The sequence below is a fragment of the Betta splendens genome, chromosome 19 (assembly GCF_900634795.4).
Source record: "Betta splendens chromosome 19, fBetSpl5.4, whole genome shotgun sequence".
In the NCBI taxonomy this organism is placed as follows: domain Eukaryota; kingdom Metazoa; phylum Chordata; class Actinopteri; order Anabantiformes; family Osphronemidae; genus Betta; species Betta splendens.
Window position 1 is genome coordinate 13,329,584 of NC_040898.2, and position 22,362 is coordinate 13,351,945.

General features: G+C 45.1%; 2 protein-coding genes and 1 long non-coding RNA gene across 3 annotated transcripts; all 3 read left to right on the forward strand.

Moving 5' to 3' along the window:
- The first annotated feature begins 2,541 nt into the window (after window positions 1-2,541).
- Window positions 2,542-11,635, forward strand: plekhm1 (pleckstrin homology domain containing, family M (with RUN domain) member 1). Its single transcript, XM_029134634.3, has 12 exons — window positions 2,542-2,723; window positions 3,867-3,956; window positions 4,619-4,860; window positions 4,948-5,610; window positions 5,953-6,403; window positions 6,760-6,904; window positions 8,045-9,022; window positions 9,112-9,257; window positions 9,412-9,605; window positions 9,775-9,838; window positions 10,131-10,288; window positions 10,414-11,635. Exons 2-12 carry the CDS (start codon window positions 3,903-3,905, stop codon window positions 10,520-10,522), a joined length of 3,204 nt encoding a protein of 1,067 aa, XP_028990467.1. The 5' UTR covers window positions 2,542-2,723; window positions 3,867-3,902; the 3' UTR covers window positions 10,523-11,635.
- A 580-nt stretch (window positions 11,636-12,215) lies between these two features.
- LOC114845988 (kelch domain-containing protein 1-like) lies at window positions 12,216-16,334 on the forward strand. Its single transcript, XM_029134635.3, has 13 exons — window positions 12,216-12,575; window positions 12,965-13,035; window positions 13,122-13,239; window positions 13,344-13,456; window positions 13,708-13,798; window positions 13,908-14,006; window positions 14,091-14,165; window positions 14,654-14,712; window positions 14,787-14,899; window positions 14,994-15,066; window positions 15,296-15,380; window positions 15,717-15,796; window positions 15,985-16,334. The coding sequence occupies exons 1-13, from the start codon at window positions 12,486-12,488 to the stop codon at window positions 16,118-16,120; spliced, it is 1,203 nt and encodes a 400-aa protein (XP_028990468.1). The 5' UTR covers window positions 12,216-12,485; the 3' UTR covers window positions 16,121-16,334.
- Window positions 16,335-19,373: 3,039 nt separating this feature from the next.
- LOC114845940 (uncharacterized) lies at window positions 19,374-22,275 on the forward strand. Its single transcript, XR_003783951.3, has 6 exons — window positions 19,374-19,544; window positions 20,067-20,171; window positions 20,256-20,330; window positions 20,905-20,977; window positions 21,128-21,267; window positions 21,601-22,275. It is a non-coding gene; the product is annotated as an uncharacterized LOC114845940 (long non-coding RNA).
- The last annotated feature ends 87 nt before the right edge of the window (window positions 22,276-22,362 follow it).

Genomic DNA, 22,362 nt, shown 5'->3' on the forward strand with positions numbered 1-22,362 from the left:
AATCGCCTCATGAATGAATGAATGTGAATGTGCCTCGAAGGCTGTTTCGTCACCTGCCATGATGCAATCGTCATAAAGCACTTTCCATTTGTTGCTTTCAAGGACAGACACGTGACAGCAGCAATTGCAACAACAGCAAGTTGGTGCGCAGGACCGAGATGACGCTACACATGCAGCTGCTTTATAAAATTATGTAAAACAACAAAATTAAAAAAATAAACAATACACATCTCTAGATAGAGAACTAGAGAGATATATATATATATATATATATATATATATATATATATATATATATATATATATAGATATATATATATATATATATATATATATATATATATATATATATATATATATATATATATGATATATATATATATATTATATATATATGAGTACATCAAGGATAAGGCCCCGACAGATGACGTGCTGAGTGAATGTCTCAGGCAGTGGAGAACAGAGGATGAGATGCTGGAAGAGGGACCATCATGGGAGGACAAGCCCTTGCACGGGATGTACCACCGGAACATAACTGAAGTGGCTGATCTCAACAAATCCTACCAATGGCTTGAAAGGGCTGGGCTGAAGGACAGCACAGAGGCACTCATCCTGGCTGCACAGGAGCAGGCCCTGAGCCCTAGAGCCATAGAAGCCCAGATCTACCACACCAGACAAGACCCAAGGTGTAGACTGTGCAAAGAGGCCCCAGAGACGGTCCAGCACATAACTGCAGGGTGTAAGATGCTGGCAGGCAAAGCATACATGGAACGCCATAACCAAGTGGCTGGCATAGTATACAGGAACATCTGCGCGGAGTATGGACTGGAAACCCCAAGGTCAAAGTGGGAAACACCTCCCAAGGTGGTAGAGAACGAGCGAGCCAAGATCCTGTGGGACTTCCAGATCCAGACTGACAGAATGGTAATGGCGAACCAACCAGACATTGTGGTGGTGGACAAAGAGCAGAGGAAAGCTGTAGTGGTGGATGTGGCAATACCAAGCGATGGCAACATCAGGAAAAAGGAACATGAGAAACTAGAGAAATACCAAGGGCTCAGAGAAGAACTGGAGAAGGCTTGGAAGGTGAAGGCCACAGTGGTGCCTGTGGTGATCGGAGCACTGGGGGCTGCGACCCCCAAATTGGAGGAGTGGCTACAACAGATCCCTGGAAAAACATCCGACATCTCAGTCCAGAAAAGTGCAGTCCTAGGAACAGCAAGGATACTGTGCAGAACCCTCAAGCTCCCTGGCCTCTGGTAGAGGACCCGAGCTTGGAAAGTGGATGAGACCACCCGCAGAGGGTGAGAATAGAGAGAGAGAGAGTATATATATATACACACTCCATTCTCACCCTCCTTATATATATATATATATATATATATATATATATATATATATATATATATATATATATATATATATATATATATATAGTACATTTTTACACTAAAGTATTTTTAAACACTGGGTTTTACTAGTTTAAATTTGGCTAAAGGGTCAATATGTGTGCTTGATTTGGGATAACCCCTGCAATTACCTGAAAGTCTAAAAAGTGAACATTGATTTATAGGGGAGTGTCCCTGGGGCTGGATTACCCGTTAAATGACCAGGATTCATGCTAACAGCTGTAGTGGGCTCTGATAAATTAATATTATAAATCTTAGTTGTAAATCAGTCTTTTTCTAGACTGTTATTGTATTAGAAATAGCTGGTGGGAAGTAACTTTACCTATTTACTCTTAATCATAATTTTATTGATGTACATTGGAAATTATAACACATATAACGGTGTAAAGATTTAGTTGTAGTAGTTATAGTCTAGTTTTTACGTTGTTATTCATTGTGTTGGTAAAATGTTTTGTATTATTTGCCACTTACAGGCATTTCCTTTGCATATTTTACTTTGTAGAAAAGATGAGCATCAAATAATCTAAACTTTTATCTAAAGTTATACAAGCTATTTAGATTTAAAAACCGAAACCTTACGTAATCAGTGAAAATGACCCTTTAATGCAGTAATAGTGTCTCGCTGATGGAGGTCACTGTTGTGCAGAATAAATACTTTCACTTTAACTCTCATTTGGCATCTACCTGTGACACTTCATTAATTCCACAAAGGACAAACTTTAGGAGTTACAGCAGTGGAATAAAAATTATCAGAACAGGAAAAAAGAAATAAACAACTACAGATACTGCTCAGTTCACATTCTTCAGTAGATACGACTTTTATGCGCTGTTAGAGAACAGAATGTCCCCACAAGACATGAAGCAAAAACAGCAGCACGTTGCATTTAAAAGCTGCTCGTAAATTACACTTCCACTTTAGTGCCACTTTTATTGCAGCTTCTTCTGCTAATTACACTTGTGTACATCCAGTTTATACCAAAGGTGTTGTATATTCTATGTTCATCAAAATAGCTTATATGATTACAGTACAAATTTAAGGTGCTTACTATTTCGTTACCGTTACAGGGATTGTGCGTACTCAGTTTTACTGAACTTATCATCAAACATGAAGGCATCACATGTCTCCTTGAGTTCCCATAATGCACTTGGGCTCAGGCGAGCGTCTCACCTTTGGATAAAACAAGCCGCTGACGCTTTACCTGTACGTTTCTCGGGTGTTGCAACAGCAGCGATGGGGTTTCGTTTTGCGGACTGATTCGGTTTTGAACACACATTTACATCAATTTACGGAGGAAACGCGTTTGGGCCGCGATGGTAAGTTAGCCAAGCTTCGGTGAGGAAGCTAGCAGTGTTACTGCTAGTTAATGCCCAGACTAATGTAGCTGTGGCCATCAGTTTAACACTGAAGTCCTGCCACGTCGTTTTTTATGCCCTTTATGTGCTTATTGGTGTAATATAAAGTCTTTCAAACGTAACTGTGCTCTAACGTATCCAGAAGCTAACATTAATGTGGGCACTAAAGGAGGGCTCGACATTCAACTGTAACACATACCCACATGTTGAGATCAGTGTTAGTTACACTAACAACTGTATATATGTGTGTGTATGTATATTATTTGGTAACATGTAACAGCTGCATGTTTTGTTTGTATGTTACTATAAGTAAATCGCACTAAGCTCTGCCGCATTATACTTGAGACCAAAGCTACATGTTCCCAACGGGGTGATTATTGTTTTAAAACATGATTATAGCAGAATGCACCTACAAGGTTTTGTCAATACGCTGCATTGAAACTGTCTTTCTAAGACCACGTCCTGGAGCTGCTCTTTTCACCGAAGTGCTAAATTCGGCTGCCTTGGCTGCTTTTTTTACACATTTAAATCACTGTAGCCCAACAACGCCCATATGGAAATGAGAGCAGCTCTGCGGTGGACGAACGGGGTGTATGTAAAACGCTGCTCGTGCTGTGCCTTTTACTTTTCCGGTGATAAAAGGATCAGCTGTGTCGCGAGGCTCCGTGCAAACGGAGGCCTGCTGCTAGATCTCGATCTGCCCGTGGCAATGACCGTAAAATGGGTTTGACTGCGATCAGTTGTGATTTGATCTGTGTGAACTTCCTTGAGTGTTGGGGAAGTCACTTCTGTCACATTTGTAGCTACTTCCGCGCAGACTTCACTCACATGACTTAGAACGCGGTTACTCAGAGGAACCTTGAATTGGCAGACAAGTCACCAGTCCAGTCCAGTCCAGTCTTGTGACAGAAAATGGCAAAAGTGGCGAATATGGTGCAGCAACAATAGAGGAAGAGCGGGCATCTCCCTATCACATGCCTAATGTGTACACAAGCTTTTATTATTTATCCTTGTTGAGTCAAATGTCACTGTGGAAGCAGAGGCTGGTAGACACCACAGTTATATGTTGTGTACTTTAAGGGAGTGTTTTATTTTGTATACCAGTTTGCCATGTGGGAGTAGACCGTCCCAGGAGGTGCCATGCTAGCCACACAGACGCCAGACACGCCACCCGAGGCTAAAGATGTCAAACAGGTAACACTGCAGTTTCTGTCATTGTTTATAATCTACCACAATACCTCTGATTAGTGTATCAGATGTTGGCTTGATTGGGTCTTTGTTGACAGAATTATATCAAGGTTACTCACAGTGTGTTCACAACACTGCAGATCTTATTTACATTACAATTGGCTTCGCAGACAATGCACTGCTTTTAAAGACCAGGTACGGAATTAAATAGGAAACAATGGAGGGGGATCTTTTCTATGAAAAGTGAGAACAGTGGGTGTTAACTGCTGATCTTTCTGCTGGCATCTTGCTGTGACGCTAAGCCAGAGTTTAGAATTCATGAAATCCAAACCAGCAGTAAAATTTTTTCCTGAAACCTGTAGCATGTTGTTGGCTTACTTCTTACACCGTGTCTATATTTAAGTGTCAGCTGACGGTAGCTGTCATGTGAGATTAGATAAACTACACGGGACCTGGCCGTGTACTTTTTGTTTTCCATCGCCGCGTAGCTTGGAATGCGGAGTATGTTCTTGTGATGTTTGTTGCTCTTAAAAATGCTACATAAACATTTTCGTTTGTCAGTTTGCCAACCTGCTTCCAGTTAGTTAAGCATTTAATTGTCTTCTCTGTAAAACATGAGGAAGCTCATTTTATCCTCTTCTCTTATACATTGTCACAATGTCATTTAGATCAAAGAGCAGTTTGCACAGTCGCTCAAGGCCCTGCAGAAGCGATACGTAACGTCCGATGCAGTGGTCACCAGCGAGGACAGTGATGCTAACCTGCTCTGCTGCGCCCTGGAGGCCGTCTTCATCCATGGTATTAAGAGCAAGTACATACGGTCGGAGGCTAGGAACCGATCTAGGAAGGGTGATCGGGGACCCCTGCCTCAGCCTTTCTTCTGGAGCCTCCTCAAGACCGTCACCCATCGGTAGGCCAGGGAAAAACTTATAAAATGATGATTTTATGTTGCTTAAGACTTGGTATTAAGTCACTGTGCTCTCTGTTAAATTTGCAGTGACGTGATCACAGAGCTAGAGAAGATCAGCTTCGTGGGCACGGACGTAGGCCGCTGCAGAGCGTGGCTGCGGCTGGCTCTCAACCATGGCCTGCTGGAGTGCTACCTTGCATCGCTTTTTCGAGAGGGCTCCAAACTGCAGGCTCACTACCAGCCCAGTGCCTTGCTCCTGAATGCTGAGGAACGAGAAGTTCTGCTCACCTACCTCCAGGGTCTGGCCTCTCTTACTTTCAATCTTTCGTACAAGTCATCTGTCCTCAACGAATGGACCACCACACCATTGGCTCTGGCTGGACTCTGCCCCCTCTCCCAGCTGGACCCAGTGGATCTGCCTTTGAATGGTGGCGACCGTCCCAGTCCACCGTGCAAGGACTCGTGGGACACAGCGTCACAGTCGTCAGGCTCCTCAGATATACTCGACACGCAGAGAGGGTGCCCAGAGATGTTGCTGGGGAGGAGCACATGTGCTTTACAAGGGAGCAGGACTGCACTCAACTCGTCAAATTTAAGCCTGGACACCACAGGCTCCTCACAACTCTCCTCCAGCTTGAGCTCTGATAGCCTCCTGCATGGACAGGACCTTCGCAGCCCAACAGGAGAGCAGTGGTCCTCAGGTGACCTTGACGTGCCAATTAACATCAGCACCAAGAGGCTACAGAAAGAGTAAGTCAATCCTATGAATAAACAAAACCTGCTTTTAGATTGTAGATTGTAATATGTCAATGAAGCTTTAGATTGTTCTGGCCCTTCATTAAGGTTCTATAGTTTATTTACAGTTAATCCCATTTACTTTGCTGCTTTAAATACTCCCCTTAGTATAGATTAATCCACAGCTGAAAATAGTTCCTCGCAAATGCACAGAACGTTTGCCAAGACGTACAATTCAGTTTTAAAAATACCAAGCTGTATATAGTACCTGGCTGCTTTAGAAAGATCTTCTGTATGGAAAAGGGCCTCAGACTGACTCAGTCTTGAGTATGTCATGACTGTTTCTCCCTTCTTCAGTTCGCTGACGGAGTTTCGAGAAAGCGCCAACTGCAGTCAGGACTCCATGCGCGAAGACTCCTTTGTGTCCAGCACCGGGCCTGACCAGTACTCCGAGACGGCTATTTTCAGTGACAGTGAGACCCAGGATCATGCTACTGCGTCTCAAGACTTTGAGGACCAGCTGACAAGCTCACCACCGTCAGATTCAGAGGCACCACCATCATCACTTGAACTGCCTTTGTCTGACGAGCACCAGATGATGGAAGGCAACAAGGTTCTGTCTAATCAACTACACTCAGATGCAGACTTGCTCCCCACAGAACGTGAACCTGTGCCGGAGGTGCACATTCTTGGTGTTCAGCATGATAGTAAAAAGAAAGAAGAGGTTTCAGAGAAGAACACATCAGATCCATCTCTTCTTCAACCACATCGCTCCACAAGCATTGCGAGCAGGGCAGATTCTCTCTCCGTAAGTAAGAAAGGACTCCTGACTGTCTTTCAAGCTGTAGTAATGTCAACAGTCAGAAAGAATGTTCGCTTCCTGTGTTGTAAGTTCACTGTAGAAGGTAAAAACTCAAAATAGAGTCTTTCTTAATAGTTCCCTAGATGTGGCCTACTCTTGCCACACTTGGTTCAAACAAGACAAGTGTGTGACAAATTTTCTTTTAAATTCTCTTTTAAAATGAGTCCATTCATTGCACTTTCTCATCACAATACTATCCTCAGACACATGATAAAAGCCCCCACAGTGGTTGACTCAGCTGCTTTCTATATTTAGGCTCAGTGATAAGGAAATCCTTTTTCTCTGACTCTGCTTGTTTGTAGCATTCCCATTCTTGGATCTCTGACGATGACATCTACAAACCTCATCTAGAGGAGGTGTCGGATATCAGTGAGGTGACGCCTGCTCAGACTCCAGAGGCCCAAGGCCCCCAGTCGCCTCCCAGCGTCGTCCATCGCAGACAAATAGGTAATTCACTGTTTTGAGTGGAAGGCTTGGCTTCGTCACTGATATGAGCTAAAATGAATCCAATCAATGCATCCTTGAGTTTATGCTGTGATGACCATGTTAATTAGAGCTTTGTGTTGGTGTCAACTTGGTAAAACTGGGCCCAGAATATCTAGTGGATAGATGTGTCAGAACTCTAGAGTATTATGTGTTGTCAAGTTGCATTCTTGAGCTGACATGTGAACATGTGAAGTGTCTAAACTATAAAGACTGATCGTCAACCTGTGTAAGATACTCTGTTATCTACATCCTCCTGTTTCAGCTGGTTGGGAGCCTACTTAATATAATTATCTGTGTAACCACCGTCAAATACTGAAAATCTGAACATCCCTAGTTCTGCTTTTGTGTTAGCTACGTTGTTTGCCATTCGATGGTGCAGCAGAAGCCCAGTGTTGGCTGTCGGCCCGCATTCTCATCATACATACAGTCACGGGGCTCTTCATCATTTAGTGCTCCCCATGAGCAGGAGCCGTCGAAATTGATATACATTTGCGATAAAGGAATATATTTATACTGCAGGTTGCGATGGACAGGACATTCCATTTGGCAAATGATTAATTGAATAACAGAATCACAGGAAATTAAACTGTAACAAAACCAACTCTAAGTGGCAGTGATCTGATCAGTGGATGTTCTATAAGCGGATTTCACTTATCCCTTGAACTTAACCTGATTCAAATAGAAAACCTAAAGTAACTAACAGAAAAAAACACAGCTGTACAAAGTGGCGTGAGGATAGATTTTCCAGGAACGTGTCTATTGCTCACGGCTGAATGAGTCACACGGAGCTAGAATGACGAGAAAGGAAGTCTGAATCCACAGAACTGGGAAACGGAGACTCAAACCGAAAAAATGTGGTAACCGAGGAAAGCATTCATTCAACATCCATTTATTTTTCTAATTTTCATCTACAGAAAATGTTCATGTCTTTGCTTTGGAATGATTTCGTTTTTTTATTTTGATGAAATGTGAAGTTCACTAAAACTTTTATGACAATGAACGCTTTTACATTTTTTTTTTTTTTTTTTGTCCAGTAAATGTGTATAGTTTATACCTACTGACTTTGACTCAGCCGTATCTGTTTTCATGCTTGTCGCTCAGGCCTGTCCAACCCTTTCCGTGGTTTGCTGAAACTTGGTCACCTGGAGCGACGCAATGCGATGGGAATGTGGCGCGACTACTACTGCGAGCTGTCGCCCTTCGAGTTCCGACTTTATCAAAACGCGGAGGAGCGGATATGCTGCGACAACTGCTCCCTGGTGCGATGTGAGGACGCCCGCATCCCCTCGTCGGAGGGTCGCTTCGAGCTCGCCTTCGCTGGGAAGCGGCTGTACCTCCGAGCGGCCAATCATGACGAAGCTGAGGACTGGGTGGACCGGATAATAGAAGCCGTCAACAAGTGCCGCCCAGTTCCTCGTGTCGATGAGCACTGGGAGGTCTTGCAACCTTGCAGTGATAACGGCGTGGATGAACGTGCATCACCTTCCTCTGCTCCCTCCAGCCCAGAGCGAGGCTTATCTAATGACACGGGGTTCTGTGGAGGGCAAGAGGCCCCTCCCCTGCAAGAATTGGACTGGACTAGAACAGCTGAATTAGAAACAGATGCCATCAAAGAATCAGTTTTGTATTTGTCCACCGATTCTGAGGCTCGTACGTGGGTACCTTTGGTCTTCTCCCTCTCCCTGGAGGCTTTGAAGGGCTTCCGGGTGCAGGAGGGGAGAAAGATGCTGCGGCAAACCCACCTCATTGAGGAAATCAGGGATGTGGTTCCTGAGGTCTCTTTGGGAGGACCAGCTTTCTTCAAACTCCTGACAGTCAAAGAAACTATTCGCCTTAGGGCGGAGAATTCTGAAGAGGCTCAATCGTGGAGGAGCTTGATCCGTGGTGCTCTAGAATCGTACCTGGAGAGTGGCGACGATTGCGTGGCCCAGGAGGAGCCAGCCACGGTGCGCCTAGGCGTGACCGGGAATCTCCACAGACTGGTGCAGTACAGCCTGAAGGAAGATGGAGCGCTCCTCTCTCACCTGTGCACGGTGCCCTCAGAGAAGGGGCTGGACACTCAGAGCTTCAAATGTGCAGGTAAGTCATGGTTATTTCAAATTCCCAGCAAGTGACACATACAATGGAACAAATCAGAAGCTGAGATGTGTTGACTGTGTCACATCCAGGGTGTCCTCAGCCGATCGGGCCGTCACTGGGCAGAGCCAAGTTATGCGAGTTCTCGGGCCAGTACTACTGCGAGTCCTGCCACAGCGGCGACACCAGCATCATCCCATCACGGATGGTGCACAACTGGGATGTCGCACAACGAGAGGTTAGCGCTGGGGGGCCTTCGAAGGAGAATACATTTTATTGAAACAGTCAAAATCAGTGATAGCAGGAGGCTTTATGCTCCTTATCTGATCACATTAGGAGGAACTGCTTAGCCTGTATGCAGAACATGTTGTGACATGTGGCGATGTGTGCAGGTGTCTAAGAAGGCCCTTCAGCTGCTGGCTCAGGTGGAGCACGAGCCTCTTCTGAATCTGGACCAGCTAAACCCAGACCTAGTGAGGCACGCCGAGTCCATGGCTCAGTCCCACAACCTGCGGCAGCGGCTGCGCCTGCTGGGTGACTACCTGCTAATCTGTCGCAGTGGAGCCTACAAGAAGCTGCAGGCCAGGTGGGTTTGTACATGTCCTTAGAGAGGCATCAACAACCAAAACAGACAAAAAGAGCCTTTACCCACATTTAACCAAAGGCCGAGAGGAAGAGAGAGAGAGTTCACACGGCAGAAACCCAATTCCATTCTCATTTCCACATTTTGTAATGCCTTTGAATTGTGTCTCTAGGATGCAGAAGAGGTCCTACCTGTTGGAGTCCAGCCATCTGTACAGTGTCCTGGACCTGCGACAGGTAACCTTCATTCAGTCACCTCTTAATGTCAGTTAGGAACAGTAGGCATTAGTTAGTGATGTCATCGTTATCGTGTCAGGCTATAAAATGGTTCCAGTTTAATGTCACCACTCTCTGAAATGTCAAGTTGGTGAAGGGGAACAGGAAGTGGCCACAAGAACCGAGTACATGGAATATCAGTATTTTGTTGATCCAAACGTTATGTGGCCAATACAGTGAAACTAGAACAACCTTGGCCTCTCTAAAAGCTTTATTAGTGAGGTTACTCACTGTGTGGGGCTTGTTTTTTCAGATAGCAGAGGGCCAGTACACCACCTACCTGCTGACACTGTTGAACTACGCCTCCAACCATGTGTTCCAGTGTGACCTGTGCATGCAGCGTGGCTTCATTTGCCAGATATGCCATTCCAACGACATCATCTTCCCCTTCCAGTTTGACACCACTACCAGGTGCGTTGAGAAAACCATTCATTTAAAAGGTTGCATCTCTCATAATACCTAATTCAGAGCTTGTGAGTATTTCTTAAATTCATTAACCTTTAGATTAACAGTGTTGCTTTTTGTCTCTGACCCAGATGTAAAGACTGTAAATCTGTGTTTCATCGGACTTGCAAAGCGACTGGGACCCCGTGTCCTCGCTGCCAGCGAATGAGGAAATACCAGGAAAGGGACCTGCTGGACTGACGCAGCCTGTTTCAGGAAGCTAAAAGCCTGAAAAAGGACAAAGAATGACAGGACACATTTAGCTTTTACATAAAGTAACCTCAAGTGCAATTACGAGTGCAATCAGCTTACTCTGACCCTAAAACCGAGGTGTGAAGTGTACGAGCCACAGTAGCTAAACTTCAGCTCCGACGCTTTGATGCTGACATTGCAGCCAAATGTTACTGACCAGTAACTTTAATACCTCTGAGTTCAAATTCAGCCACGGCATCAAAAGGAGGACAGGACAGCGGTGAAGGTCGCTGCCAAGAATCATATGCAACATGTCTCCATTTGCTGTTTTTTTTACGTTGTTTGTCGTACGGCATGTTCGTGACCACCGTGTTTACCTGAAACGCTCTGCGCTGCCTTGTTTCTCCTTTGATGCACACAGAAAGTCACAGTCAGGCACAAATGTTCAAATGGAAACATTGGTATTGTGCCTTCTTGTTTTAATTGAAGCTTTACACTATTTTCCTCTAGTCACTAACGAAGAGCCAAAAAAGCATCACAGCCTGTGTCTCAATGCCATAACCTGAAGTCACTGCACATCACGGCATTAAAGATCGATTTTGGGATAAATGTAATAATCGGTGGAATGTTTCTCTTATGCATCACATTTATTTAAAACTTAAAGATGTTAATGTTTGGGATTTAGCAGCTTGAGGTGCTGCTCGTGTGGTGAAACACACGGCGATGACACAAGTTACTGAAGTGAAATAACTGGAATTTTAAAGCGATTGTGAAGTGAAAACCTATTTAGCATTTTTGCACTTTGTGACTGTTAACATGGATATTTCAGATACACGTTAGCTGTGATATTCGCCAGCGCATAAAACAACAGTTTACTGATTGTAAATCCTGATCTTTGAATGATGAAGAGTTTAATTAATTCAATTATCACCGCATAGAAATTTGCCACGGACAAAAGTTAGTAAGTTTACGTATCAATTCAGATTTGATACATGCGTAACATATCACTTGCTAATAGCAAGGACAAAATACTGCAGTACTGTTATTATTTTCTATTTTTTATTCTCATCACATCATGTACAGTATAAATGACAACTAGAAAATAAATGTGTGATTCAAGCAGTTTGAGCCTTGATTTAATTACTAATTATTTGTCTGAAGATTTTGGTGCTGTTTGTGGTTCAGGCTTTGTGCCAATAGCAGTGACATGTTACTTTATTTAGTACAGTCAGTGACTGTTCAAGGCCAGATGGGTGACTAGTGGTTAAACCAGTGGAACCTGTTAAAGTCAGTGTTGGAATGTAACTGAGTACTTTAGAGGAAGGAAGTACAATCCTCCTTTCCCGTCGGTACCAGATGTGTGAGCTGTTCCAGCTGCTGGTGGCGCAGAGCGTCCACCTCCGCCTCGGACCAACTCAACTACCATCACGTGTCCTCTGTCGTTTATACTGAAAGAGATCAATGTTGAAAGCGGGAAGTGTTTTAAATTCATACTGTCATCCGAACCTGTAGTGTACAGTTTACTTGTTTTGTGCTTGAAATTAAAAAGACCGAGAATGTCCTTGTGTCACAATCACGCACATGTGCAGCTTGATGACGTAATTACATAATGATTGCGCTCAAATGAACTACACCTGTGTCCAGAAACTCACCTAATAAACAGATAATAAGTCTTTAAACGCACCCCGGGCGGGTCGGACCTCCGTGCGCCACGGTTTGCTCGCACAGGTAATTGCAGTTACGTTAGCAGTGACCACTGTGGTGGGAGGAGAAACCGGGACGGCGAGCCTGAAAAACGCGTTTGGTAACGCGTCGGATCCTTTGGGCTTCACTCTGCGCTCTGCAGCCGGAGCGGCCCGTCAGGTCACGCGCGCTCCCGCGGGCCACGCCAGCGTTGCTCTCAGCCTTCCCCGCACTCTGGTGCCCGTTTTAGTCGATTTTATCCGAGCGGACGGTGACGCGGGGCTTGGAGATGGACGGCGGCGCGCTGAGGCGGCTGGAGAGGAGCAGCCACACGGCGTTCATCCACAACAACACGCTGTACGTGTGGGGAGGCTACCAGGTAGGAAGCCGCGGGGATAAATGTACCTGGACAGGTGTGGGCGCGAGGGGCTGCGTCACGAGAAGCCTCCGTAGCTTCTTAGTTGGGGAAAACTCTCCCCCAGTTGTTTACGCACATCTGTATAGTTGTAATTTCATATTAAGATGTATCATCGGCGGTCTTTTGCGCAGCCAGGCGTGTTTGGGTTGCTCCTTAGGAACCCTTCCCCACGGGAACAAGTCTCAACAGGAAAACACTGTGTGGCGTCCTCCAGCAGGGGCGTTAAACCACACGGATGTACAGGCGCATCACTTCTGTTGGTTGCCAGTTTATGTGGTTCTGTCCAGTAGATGGTCCAAGTACAGCATCTTTATAGTACAGGAGTACGTGTCCTGCTCGTCTCCACACAGGTGGTCGCCGGGGAGGACGTCATGTTGCCTGGTGACGAGATCTGGCTCTGTGACCTGGACAGTGGCACATGGTGAGATACATGGGCAAGAAGCTAGCTGAGCCAAAATGGATGGAGTGACTGCATACTGTGTGTGTGTGCGTGTGTGTGTGTGTCAGGGAGCAGAGGAGCATCACCGGTGACATCCCATCAGACTTGTCAGGTTTCTGTGGCTCTCTCCTCAATGGGATGCTCTACATCTTTGGGGGCTGTGACCCCAGTAGCTACTCCAACCAAGTGAGTTTGTTGACGTAGCATCAGAACTGAGACGACCAATAACACGCGGGCATTGGCCACTTTTAGTTCATTTAAATGCATTTCTTTTTGATCTTTGCTCTCAGATGTTCCGTCTCAACCTCACAGAGCAGAGCTTCTCTTGGGTGAAGGTGATCGGCACCAAGGGGACGACGCCGTCGCCGCGGAGCAAACACTCCTGCTGGGTGCACAGAGACCGGTCAGTTCTGTCTATAGGCGTCACATCTGGATCGGAGCATGAACGGCTGCTAACGAGCTCCAGCTGAGCTTTAATGAAGGGATGAGAGGTTGAGGTTCCCGCTGAGGGACGGGTGGTCCAAATCCAACATCCTTCAGTGGGTTCTAGAATAAAGAAGTATTTAAGAGGGCTGGGATCTATGTAATCTCTTTTTAAAATAGGTCTGAAGTGTCCAGGTGATAAAAATAAGTTGGCTTTGTTTCTTGGTGCAGATTCATCTACTTTGGTGGCTATGGATGCAAAACCATAGGGGAGGTGCAAAACACACCGTCGTCAAATTTTGTCGTGGAAGAGATGTCCTGGGTAAAAAATGATAAGGAGGATAATGAGCTAATGTTATTAAATTAAAATCAGTAGTGAAGCAAATGTAAGATAATCTTTTCAGTTTAATTAAAAGGTTTTTCTCTTTTAGACGACAATTGGAAACACGATCTTCAGGTGCTGGGGCTGGAACAACGAGGTCAATGTGTTTGATACGCACTCGGCCACGTGGACCATGCCGGAGACCCGCGTGAGTCCAACATGGCTTCAGATTGAAGTCAAGCTCGTTCCTGAGTGAAATGTTGTGACTATCCTGGGTTGTGTTCATCTCCAGGGTCCTGCTCCTTCTCCCAGAGGCTGCCATGCCAGCGCCCTGCTAGGAAACAAAGGCTACGTCTGTGGCGGCTGGGTGAGAGGCCTTGACTTGACTGTTCCTCATCAAACGTCTGTCTAACCCAGGTTCACGTGCTGCTGTAAGCTCGTGGTCACGTCGCCCTCTCACTTCCAGTTAAGGGAAATCATAGCAGTGGAGCACACAGACCTTTAGACAATGGAGAACTCCCCACTTTGTGGTCAGAGTTTGGGATAAGCCCTTTCCTGTTTCAACGTCCCTTTCCTGTTGAGACGCGATGAGGTCTTGTGCACAAAGTCAGATCGGTTCAGAAATAAAGGTTTTCTGAGTTTGGTGTGGACTGGTTTGCACAAATCTGACCTCAACACCTTTTTGATACGACCCTGAAGACTAAGACTGAGGCTTCATCCGCCTTCGTCAGCATCGCTGTTGTGGGGAAGTGGGAACGAGTCCCTGCAGCTGGGCAAATTTAGGCCCCTTCTTTTCTAAAGAGATGAGGATGAAATTCAAATCCTCGGGTTCATGGTGTATATTGTTGTTTGTAGGAGGCAGCAGAGCTGGACATGTTCTGCTTGGACCTGGACACCTGGACCTGGACTCAAATGTAAAGCCTCCTTCAGATCCTTTCATTTTGTTCATCACTTCTATCGCCAAGTCTCACTTCACTGTGTCCATCAGAGACTCACCATCGCCCTGCGTTCCCCTGGGCCGCTCCATGCACACCATGACAGCCGTGTCCCATCACAGCCTCTTCATATACGGAGGCCTGGGCGTAGATGGAAACACTCTCAGTAAGGGACCCTGAGTTTATCATACTTGAATGTGTGGCCATCTGCTGAGAAAGGAAAGACCACAGATGCATCATCTGTTTTGTTTTTTTTCTAGACGACGCCTGGGAGTTCAACGTACAGAAGAAATGCTGGAACAAGTTGAGGCATCCACACCAGGATAAGCCCAGGTAGCCGACCCATCTCATCAAAGTCATTCACATTGTGCCTCTAAAGGCAAAAAGCATGTGCAATGAACCGTTGCCTGATTGAACATGCAGCTAATGATCAAACTGCTGAACACGGACATTTTCTTCCTGGTGTGTTCATGTAAACACAAGTCAAAGCTGATGTATAAGCAAGCGTGCGGCCCGGGTTCCAGTGGTTGAAGCCCCTTCCTCATCCAGACTGTTCCCTTAGGGTCTGTCACACGGCGTCCCTGGGGAGCGACGACGACGTGGTCGTGTTCGGGGGAAGCAGCAACCTGCGCATCCTCATGGACTCGGTGAGCAGCTCTGTCCATGAAGGATTACTAAGAGTACTAAGAGTTAAAGCTGCTCCTTGAAGGTTTATTTTTAGCTGCAGCACTAATACTCCAGACTAACTTCATTCCTGTGATATTATGACGTGAACTAATGATCCCTGAACCAGTGAACTGGTTGCACAATGAAAGTGGCTTAGAAGCTCAGTGTATTTACATCATGATCTAAAGCTATGATATGAAAGCATTGCAAATACAAATCACACAGTAAAGCTACTTTGTGGCTACAGGACGTATCCTGTGGGGACCATGAATGCCTCACGGTCGTCACAAACTGTTGTTGTTAACCCTTTTTGTCAGGTGGCTGTTCTCAGGGCTCCAACACAAACTCACTGCAGAGACGTGATCATATTTCAGACGCAGCCGTACTCTCTGTTCAGGTAAGGTGACGTTTGATCCACATTTGTAGCCACTGACTTAATGTGACTGACAGTAGCAGGCTGAAGTAGATGTCATCTTTTAGCATAATCTAAAGATGCTAATATTGACACTCGTTTATTGGAGGCGTTAATCATTAACCTGAGTTCGCTTCAGTTCCCGAACAAGCTGTGTTTCATTTCCTGTCTAGGTTGTGTGAGGACTTCATAGGGAAAAACTCTGAGCTGTTTGCGAAGCCCATAAAATGGTTGCCGTCAAAACTGAGAAGCAAAGTTGAGAAGAGAGTCTCCTTTTTCTCCAACATGAAGCCTGTCCCTACGACTTGAAGTCAGACTGTAGTCATTGACTACTTTAAATGTGAGCTGATGTTTAATTTAAATTATGGTGCTGAAAGTGCATGGTTTTAACTCTCACAACTAAACACACTGTAAATAAAGTGTTTTCTTATTTTTAGATAAACAGATTTGGTCAGTGAAACTTTTAGTCCAGTGATTTTTGATGTTTTGAAATTTGTTGAATAAAATTATTGTTTACATGTCACATTTGTTCTTTTTTTTTTTTGTTTTGATCTACCTAATATTACTTTGTAGACTGTAAAAGTAATGTATTCTTAATATAACAAAAGCTTCAGGGTTCTGGTATTTACTAGTCGGAAGATCATGCAGGACCTCAGATGGCTGCATTTCACCGTATGTCTTCGGCAGTTTTAAATACATCTTTACACTTTCTTTCACACCGTTCTTCAAGTAAATTCTACTGAAGTAGACTAGTATTTACAAATATGGGTTCATACAATTAGTTGCAGGACAAAAGGCAAAGCAGAGCTGATGGAGGAGTTTTTAGTAGCGTTTTGGTGCGTTGGGAGTCTGTGACCGCCTGAAGCTGTTTCTCACAGGTGTGTGTGAAATACGTACGTAGGGAGAGGAACATAGGGAGCCATTTACATTAAATTTACTTAGTGGAGGCACAAATGGTCTACTGTAAAAATGACAGTTATTGCTAAAAATAGCTCAGCACCACATTAACTTATGAATATTTAAAACGAGTGAGCGTTTGAACCTCCTTAGTTTACATGCATCAGCTCACCCCTCCACTAGATGGCGCCACAGCAGCGGGGTGGGGTTGTACAGCTGGGTGGATGACTGGTTCAGTGTTCTCATCATAGTCTATACACACACACCCTCCTTCAGCTGCTGCACGCGCCTCTTCTAAACCTGGATCTAATGATGCACGATAGGTCCATGGCTCAGTCCCACAACCTGCGGCATTTCACCACTCTGAAATGTCAATTTGGATGTTTTGTGCATGAAAAACAATGTGTGAAATTTCAACACTAATATGCATTTGCAAGACAGAGTTATCATCTGTTCAATATAGCCACGCTAAGCTGATGCCGGGTTTGAAGCTGTGAGTTTCCCAAGCAAACCTGGTTTTGCTGCACAAGATGAAAGCTTCTGAAGGAAGGTTTGTTAGTTTCATGAACAAATCACACAAAAGCCTCTACACACCTCAGTGCACACCTCTACTATCTAACATATACATAGAGCTCAAACAGCAGCCAGGATGAACAAAAAGTCTGGCACTGTTTAAGTTTATGCAAGTGCAGTCAGTCCTTTCTACACGCCTTCTGCTGAGGAAGCACAGGCAGGGGTCTCAGAGGTGGACTTGTCCATCACCCAGGCTGAGGTCACCGAGGTAGTTAGTAAGCTCCTCGGTGGCAGGGCAGCAGGGGTGGATGAGATCCGCCCTGAATACCTCAAGTCTCTAGATGTTGTGGCGCTGTCTTGGGTGACACGCCTCTGCAACATCGCGTGGACAGTGGGGACAGTTCCTGTGGACTGGACAACTGGGGTGTACTGAGTGTGTTCCAACTACAGAGGGATCCCAATTCTCAGCCTCTCCGGGAAAGTCTATGCCAGGGTACTGGAGAGGAGAATTCGGGCTGATAGTTGAACCTACAAGCAGAGCAGGAGCTTGGTTCATTGCCAGCAATAAGTCAGACCTGTTGCTGGTGCATGTTGAACTTCGGCGGGGCTGCCCTTTGTCAACGGTACTCTTTATTATTTTTATGGACAGAATATCTAGGGCGGTTTGCAGCTGAGTGTGAAGCGGCTGGGATGAATGTCTTGGGGTCCCTTGGGTAGTTCACGAGTGATGGAAGAAAGGGGCGTGAGACTGACAGAAGGATCGGTGCAGCGGCTGCAGCAATGCAGCCGGTGTACCGGTCTGTCGTGGTGAAGAGGGAGCAAAGGGCGAAGCTCTCAATTTACCGGTCAGTCTATGTTTCTACCCTCACCTATGGTCATGAGCTTTGGGTCATGACCGAAAGGACAAGATCTTGATACAAGCGGCCGAAAAGAGCTTCCTCTGTAGGGTGGCTGGGCGCTCCCTTAGAGATAAGGTGAGGAGCTCTGTCACTTGAGAGGAGTTCGGAGTAGAGTTGCTGCTCCTCCACATCAAGAGGAGCCATCTGAGGTGGCTCGGGCATCTAGTTCGGATGCCTCCTGGACGCCCCCCTGGACGCCCCCCTGGGGAGGTGTTCCAGGCATGTCCCACTGGTAGGAGGCCATGGGGAAGACCCTGGCCTGGGAACGTCTCGGGGTCCCAACGGAAGAGCGAGGACATGTCCAGAGAGAGGGAAGTCTGGAGTTCTTTGTTTAGACTGCTGACCCCGCGACCCGGCCCTGGATAAAGCGGTTGAAATTGGACGGATGAATGGACAAATATAACATACAGTTGCTATTTACTATAGCCAGAAATCCACCTGTTTGAATTAGTGTCTAACCAAAATGTATACAACGGTTATGTGTTAGCCAACAACAAGTATGGGTATGTACAGAGTTGTGCAATGATGTGCCATATTAAATTGTGCAATGGTTGTGGGGTAAAGTAGGGGTGTATGAATGGGGTAAAGGAGTCAGTGGGGGGCAGAGCTCAGTAAGGACACAGCTCGAGGAGAGAAGCTGTTCCTCAGTCTGCTTGTTTTTGTCCGGGGGAACCTGAAGTGCCTGCCCGAAGGCAGGAGAGAGAACAGTCCGTAGGGGGTGAGGAGTCCTTAAAATACTGCGTGCTCGACACAGACACTGTCTCTTTTGGGGGTCCTCATTGGACATAAGTGGAGTCCCTGTGATGCGTTGGGCAGTTTTCATCACTCGCTGCAGTGCCTTACGCTCCACAGCAGAGCGCTCCCGTACCAGACTGTGACACAGTTAATTAGGATGCTCTCTACTGTGCAGCGGTGGGAGTTCACCAGGATGGACGAGTACAGCTGGTTCTTCAAGAAGCCCAGGGCTCCAGCTCCCATTCTCGAGCCATCATTGCATGGGTTAATACGTGGAGCGATTGCGTCCTGTTTCACAACTTGGCAAACAAAATGCAGATTTTTTTCTTTACCGTCACTCTCTACAAGCTCATTAATGCGTTTATAGATGGGTGTTTGACACAATTACTTCTTTCATCGCGCAAAAACGGGCAAATAAAACTCGAAATGAGGCAAGACAGGAAGTAGCCTCTACGGAAGCCGACAGGTGCTTGGCTGCTACTGTCACGCGATTCTCTGTTTTGTTTTTGTTTTTTTGTCAGGCGCCCTTTTCGCGCCAGTGACGTTGGCGCTGCTCCAGTGAGTTAGCAAACGAACTCAGTTGGCGTATTTCCCATCTTTCAAGATGGAGGAGAATTATTTAAGTAGTCTTAGAACATTTTCAAAACGAAAACTCATAACCAAAGGAAGACCAACGCCGGAGCCTAAAGGTTTGCTTCAAACTACTGGACAGAAAACGGACTCGTACACCCGAAAAGACATAAACTGACTTTACTGTTTTCACCCTGTGATAACGTCTGGACTAACACGGGATCTTGTATAAAATATATAAAACTAAGACCACAAATGGTTGTCAGTTTTCTAAAAAAATAACTGATGACACCAACATAGATTTTTAAGTCAAGTAAAGTTTTGTGTTGAGTGCTGTGTAAACTAAATAAGGCAGAAGTCCTGTGTTAACCCAAAGCAAAGCAAAGCGAAGCAAACTTCCTTCAGTGGGTTCTAGAATTAATAAGTATTTAGGAGGGCTGGCATTCATGGAATCTCAACTTTTTTTTCTTCTAGTTCTATTTTTTAAATTGATTTGAAAAATAAATTTTGGGTTTTGTTTGTTTGTGCAGATTAATCTACTTTGGTGCCTATGGATGCAAAACCTATGGAGTACGATGACATACAGTCAATGTAAAACAATGGTTTGTCGGTTTAATTAAAAGTTTGTTTTGTCTTTTTAGTCAGTGGAGGATGATAGTGTAGATGATTCAATATGCTGGGGATGGAACAATGAGGTCTGTGTGTTTAATACACACCTGGTTACGTGGATCTTGCCGGACACCAGCGTGAGTTAAACATGGCTTCAGATTGAAGTCAAGCTCATTCCTGAGTGAAATGTTGTGACTATCCTGGGTTGTGTTCATCTCCAGGGTCCTGCTCCTTCTCCCAGAGGCTGCCATGCCAGCGCCCTGCTAGGAAACAAAGGCTACGTCTGTGGCGGCTGGGTGAGAGGCCTTGACTTGACTGTTCCTCATCAAACGTCTGTCTAACCCAGGTTCACGTGCTGCTGTAAACTCGTGGTCACGTCGCCCTCTCACTTCCAGTTAAGGGAAATCATAGCAGTGGAGCACACAGACCTTTAGACAATGGAGAACTCCCCACTTTGTGGTCAGAGTTTGGGATAAGCCCTTTCCTGTTTCAACGTCCCTTTCCTGTTGAGACGCGATGAGGTCTTGTGCACAAAGTCAGATCGGTTTAGAAATAAAGGTTTTCTGAGTTTGGTGTGGACTGTTTTGCACAAATCTGACCTCAACACATTTTTGATACGACCCCAAAGACTGAGGCTTCATCCGCCTACGTCAGCATCGCTGTTGTGGGGAAGTGGGAACGAGTCCCTGCAGCTGGGCAAATTTAGGCCCCTTCTTTTCTAAAGAGATGAGGATGACATTTAAATCTTTTATATATGGAGGCCTGGGCGTAGATGCAAACAGTAAGGGACCCTGATCATACTTGAATGTGTGGCCATTTGCTGAGAAAGGAAAGACAAAAGATGCATCATCTGTTTTGTTTTTCTTCTAGACGACGCCTGGGAGTTTAACGTACAGAAGAAATGCTGGAACAAGTTGAGGCATCCACACCAGGATAAGCCCAGGTAGCCGACCCATCTCATCAAAGTCATTCACATTGTGCCTCTAAAGGCAAAAAGCATGTGAAAGGAACCGTTGCCTGATTGAACATGCAGCTAATGATCAAACTGCTGAACACGGACATTTCCTTCCTGGTGTGTTCATGTAAACACAAGTCAAAGCTGATGTATAAGCAAGCGCTTGACCCGGGTTCCAGTGGTTGAAGCCCTTCCCTCATCCAGACTGTTCCCTTGGGAGCGACGACGACGTGGTCGTGTTCGGGGGAAGCAGCAACCTGCGCATCCTCATGGACTCGGTGAGCAGCTCTGTCCATGAAGGATTTACTGTACTAAGAGTTAAAGCTGCTCCTTGAAGGTTTATTTTTAGCTGCAGCGCTTATACTCCAGACTACCTTCATTCCTGTGATATTGTGACGTGAACTAATGATCCGTGAACCAGTGAACTGGTTGCACAATGAAAGTGGCTTAGAAGCTCAGTGTATTTACATCATGATCTAAAGCTATGATATGAAAGCATTGCAAATACGAATCACACAGTAAAGCTACTTTGTGGCTACAGGACGTATCCTGTGGGGACCATGAATGCCTCACGGTCGTCACAAACTGTTGTTGTTAACCCTTTTTTTCAGGTGGCTGTTCTCAGGGCTCCAACACAAACTCACAGCAGAGACGTGATCATATTTCAGAGACAGCCGTACTCTCTGTTCAGGTAAGGTGATATTCGATCCACATCTGTAGCCTGACTTTTTTCTTTTGTGAGACTGACCATAACAGACTGAAGTAGGCGTCATCTATAGCATCATGCTAACATTGACACTTCTTTATTGGAGGTGTTAATCATTAACCTGAGTTCAGCTTCTGAACGTTTCATTTTCTGTCTAGATTGTGTGGAAGCCTGTCCCATAAATGTATGAAGTGTATTTTTTTTAGGTGAAAAGATTTGATTAGTGATTTTTTAAAATTTATTGATAGTTATTGTTGACATGTATTTTTGTTTATTAAGACTGTCTAATCTGAGGAGCGAAGTGAGGGGAACTGACACACGTGTTCCAAAGATTCTGTAAAAAAAAAAAGTGTATTTTTATATGAAAAAAAATTGGTAAATAAAGTTGTTGACATGCCATCTATTTGTTTATTTTTAAGACCTGATGTTGAAAATATTACTTAGTAGACTAAAATAAAAAAAAATAATAATTCCATCCTTCACTGAACTAAATGAAATCTTAAAATCTGTTTTTTGAAGCATGTCTTTATATTAAGGACAATGTTCTGTTATTTACAAGTAGTAAGAACACACAGGACCTCAGGTGGCTGCATTTTACCGTATGTCTTCTGTTTTAGTTTTAAATGCACCTTTAGACTTAGTTCTTCAGGTAAATTCTACTGAAGTA

Excerpts from the sequence above, each read along its gene's own strand:
- LOC114845988 (XM_029134635.3), top strand. The coding sequence starts at position 12,486 with ATGGACGGCGGCGCGCTGAGGCGGCTGGAGAGGAGCAGCCACACGGCG. Across the intron at positions 13,036-13,121 it reads GACCTGGACAGTGGCACATG|GGAGCAGAGGAGCATCACCG; the intron begins GTGAGATACATG and ends TGTGTGTGTCAG. Across the intron at positions 14,166-14,653 it reads GCTACGTCTGTGGCGGCTGG|GAGGCAGCAGAGCTGGACAT; the intron begins GTGAGAGGCCTT and ends TGTTGTTTGTAG.
- plekhm1 (XM_029134634.3), top strand. The coding sequence starts at position 3,903 with ATGCTAGCCACACAGACGCCAGACACGCCACCCGAGGCTAAAGATGTC. Across the intron at positions 5,611-5,952 it reads ACCAAGAGGCTACAGAAAGA|TTCGCTGACGGAGTTTCGAG; the intron begins GTAAGTCAATCC and ends TCCCTTCTTCAG. Across the intron at positions 9,023-9,111 it reads TCAGAGCTTCAAATGTGCAG|GGTGTCCTCAGCCGATCGGG; the intron begins GTAAGTCATGGT and ends TGTCACATCCAG.